Here is a 13,698-nt window from a genome sequence, read left to right on the forward strand (position 1 = left end):
TTGACTTATTTTTGGCTGTGCTGGGTCTTTGTTGCTTTGCAGACTTTCTCCAGTTGTGGTGAGCAGGCTTCTCATTTCGGTGGCTTCTCTTATTGTGAAGCATGGGCTCTGGACCCATGGGCTTCAGTAGTTTCAGTACATGGGATCAGTAGTTGTGGCTCACAGGCTTAGTTGCTTCGCAGCTTATAGGATCTTCCCAGAGCAGGGATCGAACGCATGTCCCCGGCATTGGCAGGCAGATTCTCAACAACTGGACCACCAGGGAAGACCCAGTTCCCAATTTTTAAAGGTTATAGCAATACGTGAACCGTGAACTTCCACATGTTCAAGCTGGTTTTAGAAAAGGCAGAGGAACCAGAGATCAAATTGCCAACATCCGCTGGATCATCTAAAAAGCAAGAGAGTTCCAGAAAAACATCTATTTCTGCTTTATTGACTATGCCAAAGCCTTGGACTGTGTGGATCACAATAAACTGTGGAAAATTCTGAAAGAGATGGGAGTACCAGACCACCTGACCTGCCTCTTGAGAAACCTGTATGCAGGTCAGGAAGCAACAGTTAGAACTGGACATGGAACAACAGACTGGTTCCAAATGGGAAAAGGAGTACGTCAAGGCTGTATATCGTCACCCTGCTTATTTAACTTATATGCAGAGTACATCATGAGAAATGCTGGGCTGGAGGAAGCACAAACTGGAATCAAGATTGCTGGGAGAAATATCAATAACCTCAGATATGCAGCAGAAAGTGAAGAAGAACTAAAGAGCCTCCTGATGAAAGTGAAAGAGGAGAATGAAAAAGTTGGCTTAAAGCTCAACATTCAGAAAACTAAGATCATGGCATCCGGTCCCATTACTTCATGGCAAATAGATGGGGAAACGGTGGAAACAGTGTCAGACTTTATTTTTCTGGGCTCCAAAATCACTGCAGATGGTGATTGCAGCCATGAAATTAAAAGACGCTTACTCCTTGGAAGGAAAGTTATGACCAACCTAGACAGCATATTGAAAAGCAGATACATTACTTTGTCAACAAAGGTCCATCTAGTCAAAGCTATGGGTTTTTCAGTGGTCATGTATGGATGTGAGAGTTGGACTATAAAGAAAGCTGAGCTCAGGAGAATTGATGCTTCTGAACTGTGGTGTTGTTGAAGACTCTTGAGAGTCCCTTGGACTGCAAGAAGATCCAACCAGTCCATCCTAAAGGAAATCAGTCCTGAATATTCATTGGAGGATTGATATTGAAGCTGAACCTCCAATACTTTGGCCACCTGATGCAAAGAGCTGACTCATTTGAAAAGACCCTGATGCTGGGAAGGATTGGGAGCAGGAGAAGAAGGGGACGACAGAGGATGAGATGGCTGGATGGCATCACCGACTCAATGGACATGGGTTTGGATGGACTCCGGGAGTTGGTGATAGGCAGGGAGGCCTGGTGTGCTGCGGTTCATGGGGTCGCAAAGAGTTGGACACGACTGAGCAACTGAACTGAACCGAACTTCATTTATAGTTATTATAAAATATTGTATATATTCCCTGTGTTTTGTGTATGTGTATGTGGGTGGCGTGCTTTTGTTTGTTTGTTTTTGGCCACACTGTGTGTCATGTGGGATCTTTGTTCCCCAACTAGGAATTGAACCGTGCCCCCTGCAATGGAAGCACAGAATCTTAACCACTGCACTGCCAGTGGAGTCCGTGTTGTATTGTACAACATATCCTTATAGCTTATTTTATACATAATAGTTTGTACCTCTTAATCCCCTGCCTCTACATTACCCTTCCCCCATTCCCTCTCCCCTCTGGTAGACACATTTGTTCTCTGTATCTGTGAGTCTGTTTCTTTTTTGTTATATTCACTAGTTTGTTACAGTTTTTAGATTTCATGTATAAGTGATATCATACAGTATTTTTCTCTGTCTGACATTTCACTTAGCACAATACCCTCCAAATTCATCCATCTTTTGCAAATGGCAAAGTTTCATCCTTTTTATGGCTGAGTAGTATTCTATTACATATGTAATATATAACATATAATAATAATACACAATATTATATAATAATATAATACAATATATAATAATAATTCCAATATGTATATTCCATCATACATAGATATACATAGACACTGGAGTGGGTAGCCGTTCCCTTCTCCAGGGGATCTTCCCAACCCAGGGATCGAACCTATTGCAGGATATATATCATAAGGAGGGCTTCCCTAGTAGCTCAGCTGGTAAAGAATCCACCTTCAATGCAGGAGACCTGGGTTTGATCCCTGGGTTGGAAAAATCCAGTATTCTGGCCTGGAGAATTCCATGGACTGTATAGTCCATGGGGTCACAGAGTTGGACACGATTGAGCAACTTTCACTTTCATAGTACAAATAGGGTATATTTGAACTGAACTGATGTATACTTGAACTGAACTGATGATTAGCAATGTTGAGCATCTTTTCATGTGCCACTTGACCATCTTTAGAAAAATGTCTATTCAAGTCTTCTGCCCAGTTTTCAATCAGGATGTTTATATTTTTAATGTTGAGTCTTATGAGCTGTTTATACATTTGGGTATTAATTCCTTATTGATCATATCATTTGTAAATATTTTCTCCCATTAAATAGGTTGTCTTTTCATTTTGTCAATGATTTCCTTTGCTATGCAAAGGCTTTTACATTTAACTAGGCCCCATTTGCTTATTTCTGTTTTATTTCCTTTGCTTTAGGAGACTGATCCAAAAGAAAATTTTTTTTATTACAATTTATGTCAAAGAGTGGTCTTCTGTTTTCCTCTAGAAGTTTTATGGTCTCTGGTCTTACATTTAGATCTTTAATCCATTTTTAGTTTATTTTTGTATGCAGTGTTAGAGAATGTTCTAATTTCATTGGTTCACTTATAGTTCTCCAGCTTTCCCAACACCACTTATTGAAGAGACTATCATTTCTCCATTGTATATTCTTATCTCCCTTGTCATAGACTGACAAAAAATGCATGAGTTTATTTCTGGGCTCTGTATTCTATTCCATTGATGCATGTGTCTGTTTTTGTACCAGTACCATATTGTTTTGATTACTGTAGCTTTGTAGTTGAGTCTGAAGTCAGGAGAGGCATGATTCCTCCAGATTTGCTCTTCTTTCTTAAGATTATTTTAGCTATTCAGGGTTTTTTGTGTTCCCATGAAAATTTTAAGATTATTTGCTTAAGATTATTTGTTCTGTGAAAAATATCATCAGCATTTTATAGGGATTTCATTGAATCTATAGATTACCTTAGGTAGTATGTCCATTGTAAAAATATTAATTCTTCCAGTCCAAGAACTGGAAGAATTAACCTATCTTTCTATCTGTTTGCATCATCTTTGATTTCTTTTATCAGTGTCTTGTAGTTTTCCAAGTACAGGTTTTTCCCTCCTTGGGTAGATTTATCCCTAGATATCTTATTCTTTTTGATGTGATGATAAATGAGATTGCTTTCTTAATTTCTCTTTCTGATAGTTCATTGTTAATGTATAGAAAAGGAACAGATTTCTATATGTAAGTTTTGTACCTCACAACTCTACAGAATTCACCGATAAGCTCCCCAGTTCCTCCTTCTCTCCTTCCTTTGCACTGCCAGCATTCCCAGGCCCACAACTCGGGATCACCACCTCAGGACAGGCTCCCTCCTCCCAATGAGGAAGCCAGTACCTTCACAGATCCTCCCTTGAGGGATCAAGGGTATCTCTGGCCTCTGGGGTCTTTCTACAGGGTGGAGTAGTCCCTCCTCTCCCCTTCCCACTCCACCCAACTCTACCTCACCCAAGCTTCCCCAAGCCTTGGGGGGGCCCCACCCAGATCTTTAGACAAACAAAATCAAGGTGAAAGAGTTAGCAAGAACGAGGGAGTTCACTACCAGGAATTAAGGAGGAGGAATGCCCTGGGAACTAGGCTAGCAGGAGAGACACTCAGACTCTCTTAAGTACCTGAGTACATGAGATGTTTACTTAGAAGTACACATAGAATGACCCAGACAGAAACATCAGACAGGGACAGAGACATGGCCAGCCAGGGGTACAGACCCAGAGCCATAACCAGACAGACTGAGAGAAGGACAGGCACACCCAGCAACACTGAGAGGTGCACACTTGTGTGTGAGCACACAGACAGGCACACAGGAAACCAAGCTCAGGTTTCAGGGAAGCTGATTTCAATGCAAACAGGTCAGAGCTTTAAAGAACCGAGAGCTCCTCCAGAGTACTGTGGGGAGGACTAGCTCAGGATGAAGACACAAGAGATGAGTTCTAGGGTCTTGATTCTCTAAGTCCACCCTGGAAAATGGATTGAGATACTTTCCTGAAGGAGATAAAGAGATTTCTTATTAGAACCAGACAGAACTCCTGGTGAGAGGCATAACTTAGAAGGGAGTGGGGGAGGCGGGCCACCTTGCTCCTGCCCCCAGGGGTCAAGCTGCTATTGGCTCCAGCCACTGGTCTGCCAGGCCTTCTCCTTTCTCACTGTGTGAACTTCCATCCAGCTTGTTCCCTGGACTGCATGATCCTCTGTCCTCTGTCCTCTGCTGTGACCTCCCTCTTGTGTCTCCCTTCGATTCCTCCCAGTTCAGTTCAGTCGCTCAGTCGTGTCCAACTCTTTGTGACCCCATGAATTGCAGCACACGAGGCCTCCCTGTCCATCACCAACTCCCTGAGTCTACCCAAACCCATGTCCATCAAGTCGGTGATGCCATCCAGCCATCTCATCCTCTGAAATCCCCTTCTCCCCCTGCCCCCAATCCTTCCCAGTATCAGGGTGTTTTCCAATGAGTCAACTCTTCTCATGAGGTGGCCAAAGTATTGGAGTTTCAGCTTCAACATCAGTCCTTCCAATGAACAACCAGGACTGATCTCCTTTAGGATGGACTGGTTGGATCTCCTTGCAGTCCAAGGGACTCTCAAGAGTCTTCTCCAACACCATAGTTCAAAAGCATCAATTCTTCTGCGCTCAGCTTTCTTCACCGTCCAACTCTCACATCCATACACTGGAAAAACCATAGCCTTGACTAGACGGACCTTTGTTGGCAAAGTAATGTCTCTGCTTTTTAATATGCTATCTAGGTTGGTCATAACTTTCCTTCCAAGGAGTAAGTGTCTTTTAATTTCATGGTTGCAATCGCCATCTGCAGTGATTTTGGAGCTCAAAAAAATAAAGTCTGACACTGTGTCCACTGTTTCCCCATCTATTTCCCATGAAGTGATGGGACCAGATGCCATGATCTTAGTTTTCTGAATGTTAAGCTTTAAGACAACTTTTTCACTCTCCTCTTTCACCTTCATCAGGAGGCTCTTTAGTTCTTCTTTGCTTTCTGCCATAAGGGTGGTGTCATCTGCATATCTGAGGACAGCAAGCCATAACCCCATTCTTCTTTACCACCCACCACCACTCAAGAACTTCAGAATCTTAGATGGAATCTGAGGCAGAAGAGGATATTAAATTCAATGACCTTTAAAAAACAGCCTTCAATATCTTTCCACCACCAACCCCACTCCCTCGGTTCAGCAGAAAAAAACCACCAAGTGACATTTATTGACTAATATCTTCCATACTTCCTCCTCTCAATGTCTCCCAATTCACAGATGAGGAAACTGAGATTTAGGGAAAGAAGATGACAACCCCAGTACCACATAGCTAGAAACAGGCCAGGTTGGGCCTGGAAGCCAGGTCTGACTGTTTGTTCACCACTGGGCCAGAAGGCCTACCTCCACCCCATGGGCTGACTGGTCAGGGTCAACTACAGATTTTGAGAGGAAGCGATGACAAAGGACATGGTGCAGGAAGGGGAGGATAGCAGGGTGAGGGGTAACTGTGTGGCTGGAATAAATCTCTGTAGCCCTCATTCTTTTCCTGTGGTTTGCCCTTCTTCCCCCAGGGCTTGAGAAGGGACACTCCCTCTGGCTAAGATCCCTTCAACATTCCAGACACGCCTCTTGGGAGCTGGGGACAATGAGTGGGTGGAGATTTAAGATGGAACTGCCTTCTCTCACCCCTACCAGCCCAGAGTCCAGGCTGTGTGACCATGCATTTGCCGCTCACTCTCTCTGAGCCATGTTCTCCTCATCTGTGAAGGAGCTGGCAAACAAGAGTTGGCTTATTTAAAATCCACAGTTCTCCTCTAGACCAAGGGATCCTCTGGCTCTCAATGCAGTTAACTTGGCAAGAGAGCTCGGGTTGGGGCTGCCTTCCCTTTTTATTCCCAGTGAAATTTGAGGACTTCCCTGTAGCTCAAGGGCTTCCCTTGTGGCTCAGCTGGTAAAGAATCTGCCGGCAATGCAGGAGACCAGGGTTCATCCCCTGGGTCAGGAAGATCCTCTGGAGGGGGAATGGCAACCCACTCCAGTATTCTTGCCTGGAAAATCCCATGGATTATGGTTACAGCCCAGAGTGTCTCAAAGAATTGGACAAGACTGAAGCGACTTAGCATGCACGCACACAGTAAGGGAGGAAGAGGAGCTGAGAAGGGGCACATGATCTCCCAACAGAACCTCCCAGGCCCAAATGTGGCGAGTCCTTTGCCTCTCTAAGCAAAGTCAGGGTGTCAGAGTCAGTCCAACCCCTGCCTTACAGGACATGGAGGTGCCTCAAACTGAAGAACTGAAGCGCAGCAGGAGGAATGAGTGCAGCTGTGGTCTCTGGGTTCAGACAGCTGACTGTAGAAATGGAGGAGTGGGTAAGAGTAGGGGTTACTTCCTGGAGGAGGTGTTGGAGCAGATCAGGAGGGTTTTAGTGACTGGTCAGTGAGGTAGGAAGACACAGGGGCGCAGAGAGTAGTCCTGAGTGGATGGAGCATTGTGAGGGGAGGGGTGGGGACAAGGGCCAGGTCCTGGAGGGGGGGTCTGAATGCAGGATGGAGGGATTTGAATTGTCTCCAGGTGGTGGGGAGAGCCACGGAATGAGGCCCACTTCCAGCAGGGCTTTCAGAAAGATCCCTCTGGCTGCTGTATGGACTGACCGAGCCAGACTGGAGTCAGGGAAACTGCTGCTAAAGGGTCTGTGGCCAAGATCTGGTTGTAGGGAATGAAGCCCAAACAACTGCAAGGTGTCGAAGGCAACAGTATGATTGGTCTCTTCCAGCAGTAGGAAGCTCACTACTTCCTGGAGAGCAGTCCTCTCCTTTGAGAGGAAGTTCCTCCCCCCGGCCAGGCTTCAGTCTGCCTTCCCAGGGTAGTGGGTGGGCACAGGGCTCGGGAAGGAGACGTGATTTACCAGCTAGGGGTTCCCGGGAGGATGGAAGCTTGGAGGAAGGTGTGGGACCACCGAGTTCAAGCTGAGATGAAGAACTCTCTGACCCGTGCGACTGACCTCTGCCCCCAGAACAGGTTCGAGTACAACCCTCATGGTGCCCTGTTATCTGTGGCCAGATTCACTGACGCTCTTTGGCGCCAGAAAAACAGCAGAGCAGGCAGAGAGATATTTACACAATTGGCATACATTTTATTGTTTTTTTATAAAAGGCAAAAATACATGTGTTGAGTGGAGGATTAAAGGAGGGCAGACCCTGGAGTCTCCCAATCCCCATCCCTGAAACTGTAACATCTACCACATATATGTATTAATACACATATATTAATATACATTTTTAAGAGCAAACATGAAATTATGACCTGGACTTCACCCCCTCTCCCCTCATGCCTCCATTGTGACATGAACACATCACTCTGCTGCTCCTTATTTACGAATAGACAGAGCTCCGCAACCGGGCTGTGGCCCCCTCCTCCTAGCCCTACTTATATTCCCACCCTACTGAAGCCTATAACAGCCCCCTGCATAGAAGAAAGGGCAGACACACACATACTGAGAAATGCCTGTACCTGGACCCTCCTCCACATGGAGCCCCTGAAACATGCTTTTCTCATTCACAGATAGACACCGCACTTTCCCCTCTCTTCCTTTGGACCCCCATCCCAACCCCCACCGACAGAATCTTTTCCCCTGGGTCCTTTGCCCTGAACATCTGGAAAACCATGCACACGCACCTACACACACACTCACACACCTGCTGCCTATTGTCTCCCTCTGGGAAATGAAGGGCTAGATCGGCCAGGCTCCCTGTGCCACCACAGCTTACAGGCTGAAGGCCCTACTGGGTCCTATTTCCTTCAGGTTGGAAAAGCCTGAAGGGGGCTGTCTAGTGGGAGGTGGTGGACAAGAAGCTTCCTAGCCCGGGAGGGGAGTCATGAAGAGGGCTTCTGGGGAGCAGCCCCTGCACAGTCAATGGACGCTCATGAGAGGGCGTGGGGGGTGCCCCCGCCCATTCACATCTGCTCCTTGTGCTTCACGTGGGACAACTTCACATTCTCCTCGTCGGTGGAGGGTGGGGGTGGCTCCAGGTGGCAGCCGATCATGAGCTGGTACACGAAGACACCGGCGATGGAACCCAGGAGTGGAGAGACAATGGGCACCCACCACCAGTGGCGGCCCGTCCTGGGGGCAGACAGATGTGGTCAGGGGTGGGTGGGGCAGGGCAAAACGGGGAATGGGCTGGGGCACGCAGGTGGGAACTGCACTCACGTGAAGACTTCCGAACCCCAGCCGGCGATGGCGGTGAAAAGGCGAGGGCCGAAGTCCCGGGCGGGGTTGACGGCGTAGCCAGAGTTGAAGCCCATGGAGGTGCCGATGACCAAGACCACCAGGCCCACGGTGAAGGCCTCCAGGCCCCGGGGGACGGGGTTGTTGTAGGGGTCCACAATGGCCAGCACACACACGATGAGGGAGGCCGTGCCAATGAACTGAGGAGTGGGGATAACAGTGTGAGGAGAGCCCCCACCTTCCACCCGCTGGCTTCCCTCTAAGAGTCTTGGCATCTCCAGTGTTCTGCTCCTCAGGGCAGTGGTGCTAAGATTTTCGCTGGTTAAACTAGCAGAGTCCTAGGAGTCTGCTCTAGACAAGGAGTCTTGTCCCACAGCCAGCCCATGAGCAACCCAAGCCCCTCACCCATCCTCAGCCCATACCTGATCGAAGAAGCCATTGACCATGTCCAAGTGTCCAGAAGGGTAGGTGGCAAAGATGCCAGCTGTGCCATTGGGGCCCGAAACAATAAGCTGGTTGTTGGCGAAGGCCCAGATCGCATCTGGTGACAATTTAGATACCGCATGCGTGAGAGAGAAGCCTGAGCTCCGTCTTCCTTGTCAAGCTGTGCCCACCCTCCCAGGGGTCTCAGGTGAATGTAATGACTGCTTTAACACTCTGGAGACGGAGTGGGAAGGTGAAGGGCGGAGGGCTTGACTCTAAGGTTGCCCAGCTCATTTCTTTCCTCTCACGGTCCCCACCTGGGGCCTGTGCGTGAATGAGTCATAAGCCCGGGGCCTGGGCAGGTCCCTGGTATTTGTCATGGAAAGGCCTGGTGCCAGTAGGTCAGTCCTAAGCAGAAGGAGGGGGTCGCGGAGGGGAGCAGGGTGGGAATGCTCACCGTAATACAACCCGAAGATAATTCCAGCGCCCAGGAAGGCTCCCAAAGTCTGAGCCAAGGTGTACACAGGCAGCTTGATCCAGGGCTCGCGCGCCAGGAAGCACATAGCAAAGGTCACGGCAGGGTTCAGGTGGGCCCCTGGGCAGAAGGAGATGGGACATATTAGCCCCCACCTGGCACAGTGGGGAGGCCAGGATCTCCCCCACCCACACTCCCCCTCTTCGGCTCTGGTGAACAGGGATGCAGAGAAGGGTTTACTGCACAGAATTACGGGTTGGACTACGTAACAGACCCACTCTGCTAGTCTCTGATTCCAAGGTGAGAGTCGAAGTTTCTTATGTATCAAGTGCCTTCGTCACTCTTCTCTTTCAAGGGGCCAAAGCTAGGGCATGGCTATGCCCTGCCCTGTGAAGAACATTCCCACCCCGACCCCATTCCCCAGTGGGACACCATGTGGGGTTGCTGGAGGGCTGATGGCTGAGGGTGGGGATAAGGCCTTACCAGAGACCTGGCCAGCAATAAGGATGCCTAGGGTGACGGCGAAGCCAAAGGCCAGGTTGATGGTGAGGAAACCACCGTGGGTGCCCCGGCTGAGTACGACCTGGGCCACAGAGCCACAGCCAAACATCTGTGTCAGGAAACAGAACAGAGCAGGGAGAGTGACGACCAGTGACTCTCACTCCAGAGGAAAGGGATGAAGCCAGCCACCTCCCCCTGCCTTCGTGCGGAGACAGAAGCCCTTTCCTGGAATCAAACCCCTCCCCTCCTGCTGCAGTCATAAGCAGACAGGCCCTCCCAGCCCCAGGGTCCCAACTCTACCCTAACAGTGTCCTATGGAAGGGACTGGAAGCAGAGTTTGCAACCGTAAGCCCAGAAGGTAGTGGAACCGTCTCCATTGATTTGTCTCAATTCTCAATAAGAGCCAGTGGAAGGAGACACTCACCTGAGCAGTTCCTCCCCCAGCCTTTCAGGACTGGTCCCTAGGGGTGGGAAGGTTCTCACTCATCCCCACCTGCAAGCTGCCTTCCTCTCTGCCCCAAAGAAGAGCTGACAGGGAGAGGGCACAGAGAAAGGGCAGAGGCCAGAAGTTAGGTTGACTCCACTTCTCCGTAATCTGAGGTGTCAGAGCCCCTGGCCTCTCTCTCAGAACCCTCAGCTTCCCTGACATGTCCCTTACCCAGAGCCTCCTCTCTCCCCTCACCTTGACCTCCCTACCCTCAGGGGCCCAGGTTCCCCACTCAGCTCTGGAGGTCCTAAAGACAGAGATCCCTGTCTCCTTTCACTAGCCATAGTCTGGGACCCTCAGGCCAGTAGAAGTAGGGAGATTGGTTCTATGTTTTCTGCCAGAAATGGGGGGATTCAAGAGGCTAACGTCCCTGATGTCCTGCAAGTACAGAGTGTGCTGTATGTCAGTTCCCCTTGTTCAGATGTAAAAATGCTCCTGTGTGTGCTTGCTAAGTCACTCAGTCGTGTCCAACTCTTTGCGACCCCATGGACCATAGCCCGTTAGGCTTCTCTGTCCATGGGATTCTTCAGGCAAGAATACTGGAGTGGGTTGCCGTGCCCTCCTCCAGGGCATCTTCCCGATCCAAGGATCGAACCCATGTCTCCAGCCACTCCTGCACTGGCAGGCAGATTCTTTACCGCTAAGCCACCGGGAAGCCCCCAAAATGCTCCTGCACTAGCTGTAAAGAGCTATTACTCTGAGCCCCCAGGGTGTCCCCTAAAGCTGGCCCAGCCCTGCCCCAGCTCTCCTTTCCCATCTCCCCATAACTAAATTCTGAGGCCTAATCAGCAGAAATTTTACAAGACCTGTGCTCAGGGCCCTTGTTCATTCTGATGGCTCAGTGTCCTGCTGTACCGGGTTGTTACGAATTCTGGTTATCACCCTTCAGGAGGACCAAGAGATAGGAAACCTGAGGCAGCAATGCAGGGCAAAGGTGTGCAGGCAGGTGAGGGCAAAGATCAGAGATTTTAAGTTTCTGTGTGTGTGCTGAAACAGGCATGTGAGGGTCAGGGACACCCTGCCCAGCTTGGCAGGCCTTGGCCTCAGCTCCTTGCCTACCCGAGGCACAAACCTGGCTCCATCCCAAGAGGCCTTAGAGGGAGAAGCTGTCAGAGCCAGTTCCACCACCTTGAGACTAATCTTCCTCTTCCTCCTGCCTCCTTCTCCCTCTCCTCACCTTACTAGGTGCCCCAGAGAAAGGGGCTTCCCCAGTCTTAAAGCCAGCCCTGATTCTGACACTGCAGGCTCTAGGCCCCGAACCCCCAGAAGAGTGCAAGCAAGCCCTCACCCACCACTCAGGGGTCTTCCCGGCCTGGCACCTCCTCTTCAGGCACTGATACCCAATGCCTCACAACCACCTGAGCCTGAAAGCCTTCACAAACATAACAGCCTTCTGTGGTCAGGGATAAGCCAAGTGATCCTGGGGCTCAGCGGGAGGCCGGACTACTCCTTTGGGGGAAGGCAAACTGAGACTTAGGGAGGAGTTAGGGAGGCCCCTCTGTGAAGGGAAGACAATGTCCCCTGTCCTGGCTGCTCTCCAACAGGGGACTGGACTGTCAGTCAGATGGGGAGAGGGGACACAAGGCTCTGGGCAGAGTGATGATAAGCACCTGTCCTAGTCCCTTCCTGGGAGAGAAGAGATACGGATGACTAGAAGGACCACTAGTCTGGGGAGGGAGTGTGGATAAACAGCCCTACCTGGCTTCCTCCCTTCCTGTTCCCAGAAGCCAGAAGTGAGTCCCACCTTTCCTCTTTCTATAGAACCTGCTCCACCACCACCACCCACGGTAGGGAGCCACTCGGCTCTCCTTTCCCCTAGTTAATCTCACTACTCCACAGGGGGCTGGCTGGACTACCTTACCTAGAGTTGGAACTGGGGCACAAACGGAGTACCCCATCCCCTGCAATGAAGCAACTGAACCCAGAAGTAACCAAGAGGGAAACAGGTGTAACCACAAGCGTGGCCGAAAATCTGAGACTAACTGGGACAGGAAACGGAGCCCATAACTGATCGGTCTGCCAGGTCCAAGAAGTACAGAGTCACACAGAAACAACCCAGACTGAAACTGGCATGACCAGGGAGTCACTGGGACTGGGGAGTAACCCGTAGAGTAACTCAGATCCAGGAGACCCATGCACACCAGTGTGCTTGTGCACGGAAGCTGACCACATCTGTCTGGGTAACTGTCCGGGAGTCGCCCAGCACTCAAGGACAGACGTTAGTGACTTCACGTCCCTTGTGCCTGGGGGGAAGCTGCCTTCCACAGCCTCCTATCTTCAGGATCCTCCTTCCTTCCTTGCTTGCTGTGTGCTGCGTGGCCTCTGCCCTCTGCCCCCACCTGAAGCAAACTGTCCTCACATCAGGGGAACTTTTGGACTTTCTGAGGCTTAATTATTCATTAGGGGCCAGGCACCCAGGACCCAAATAACTCAACAGGGGCCCATTTGCCACTGCCCCCTCCACCACCTCCCCTGCCAGGGCTGGGACTCCAGGAACCTGTGGTACCCAGACAGGGCTGGAGGTCCCAGACTGCAGAGGTGACCAGCGCCCCCAGCCTGTGGGCTGGCCCATTGGTGACAGGGTGAAGCTCAGAGCTGTCATTGGGATGTAACAGCTGTCATTCTGGCAAGAGTCAGAGCTGTCACAGAGCGGGTTAGAGCTATAAGCAAAGAGGACCCTGGAGGGGGTCAGGGTGAGGGGCTGGTGGGGAGGGTGGTGTCAGAGCTGAGAGAGGGGTCGAAGCTGTCTTAAACACAGCCCCTCAGTGGACAGAGGGACTGGGGAGGTGGGGCTGGCAAGAGGCTTCTGCGGGTCCCTCCACTCACCACGAGGATGAGGGTCCCCAGGCACTCAGCCAGCGCCTGGCGGAGGAGCCGGTAGCGGATGTGCAGCATCTCCCCGCAGCGGTTCACCAGCTCCTTCTGTCGACCCATGGCGGGGGCAGGCGACGGCGCTTCGGGCGGGCAGGCGAAAGGACGGCCGCGGCAGCAGAGTGGCCGCCAGCGCCGGGTGGCGCCCTTTTATACAGCCGGAGGCACGTGCCCCGCCCGCCTGCCCGCAACCCCGCCCTCCCAGTCCGCGCCGGCCTCAAGGTGGGCGGCCGCCCCCACGGCTCTCGCCCGCGGAGGCTGAAGGGGTCGCTGGGTTGGTGGGTGAGGCTGGTGAGGAAGGTAGGGGTGCGGGGTGGGGTGAGGAGCCCTTAGGGCTAGGACTGTCCCAGGGAGAACTGCGGGATGATGGAGGCAGAGAGCCGACGAGGG

The 13,698-nt window shown here is 50.8% G+C and overlaps 1 protein-coding gene across 3 annotated transcripts; it reads right to left on the reverse strand.

The window, feature by feature from the left end:
* Positions 1–7,435: 7,435 nt before the first annotated feature.
* Positions 7,436–13,487, reverse strand: AQP3 (aquaporin 3 (Gill blood group)). Of its 3 annotated transcripts, none has more exons than XM_081525205.1 (6): positions 13,264–13,487; positions 9,933–10,059; positions 9,432–9,569; positions 8,974–9,092; positions 8,534–8,751; positions 7,436–8,446 (listed from the first exon to the last, which is right to left on the reverse strand). In XM_081525205.1, exons 1-6 carry the CDS (start codon positions 13,369–13,371, stop codon positions 8,278–8,280), a joined length of 879 nt encoding a protein of 292 aa, XP_081381331.1. In that variant the 5' UTR covers positions 13,372–13,487; the 3' UTR covers positions 7,436–8,277. The 3 variants fall into 3 exon arrangements, with proteins under 3 accessions (XP_081381331.1, XP_081382198.1, XP_081383047.1); XM_081526072.1 differs by lacking the exon at positions 13,264–13,487 and adding an exon at positions 10,375–10,478; XM_081526921.1 differs by lacking the exon at positions 8,534–8,751 and having other exon boundaries at positions 13,264–13,371.
* Between the last annotated feature and the right edge of the window lie 211 nt (positions 13,488–13,698).

The sequence above is a fragment of the Giraffa tippelskirchi genome, chromosome 1 (genome assembly GCF_054371585.1).
Source record: "Giraffa tippelskirchi isolate mGirTip1 chromosome 1, T2T-mGirTip1v1.2.pri, whole genome shotgun sequence".
In the NCBI taxonomy this organism is placed as follows: domain Eukaryota; kingdom Metazoa; phylum Chordata; class Mammalia; order Artiodactyla; family Giraffidae; genus Giraffa; species Giraffa tippelskirchi.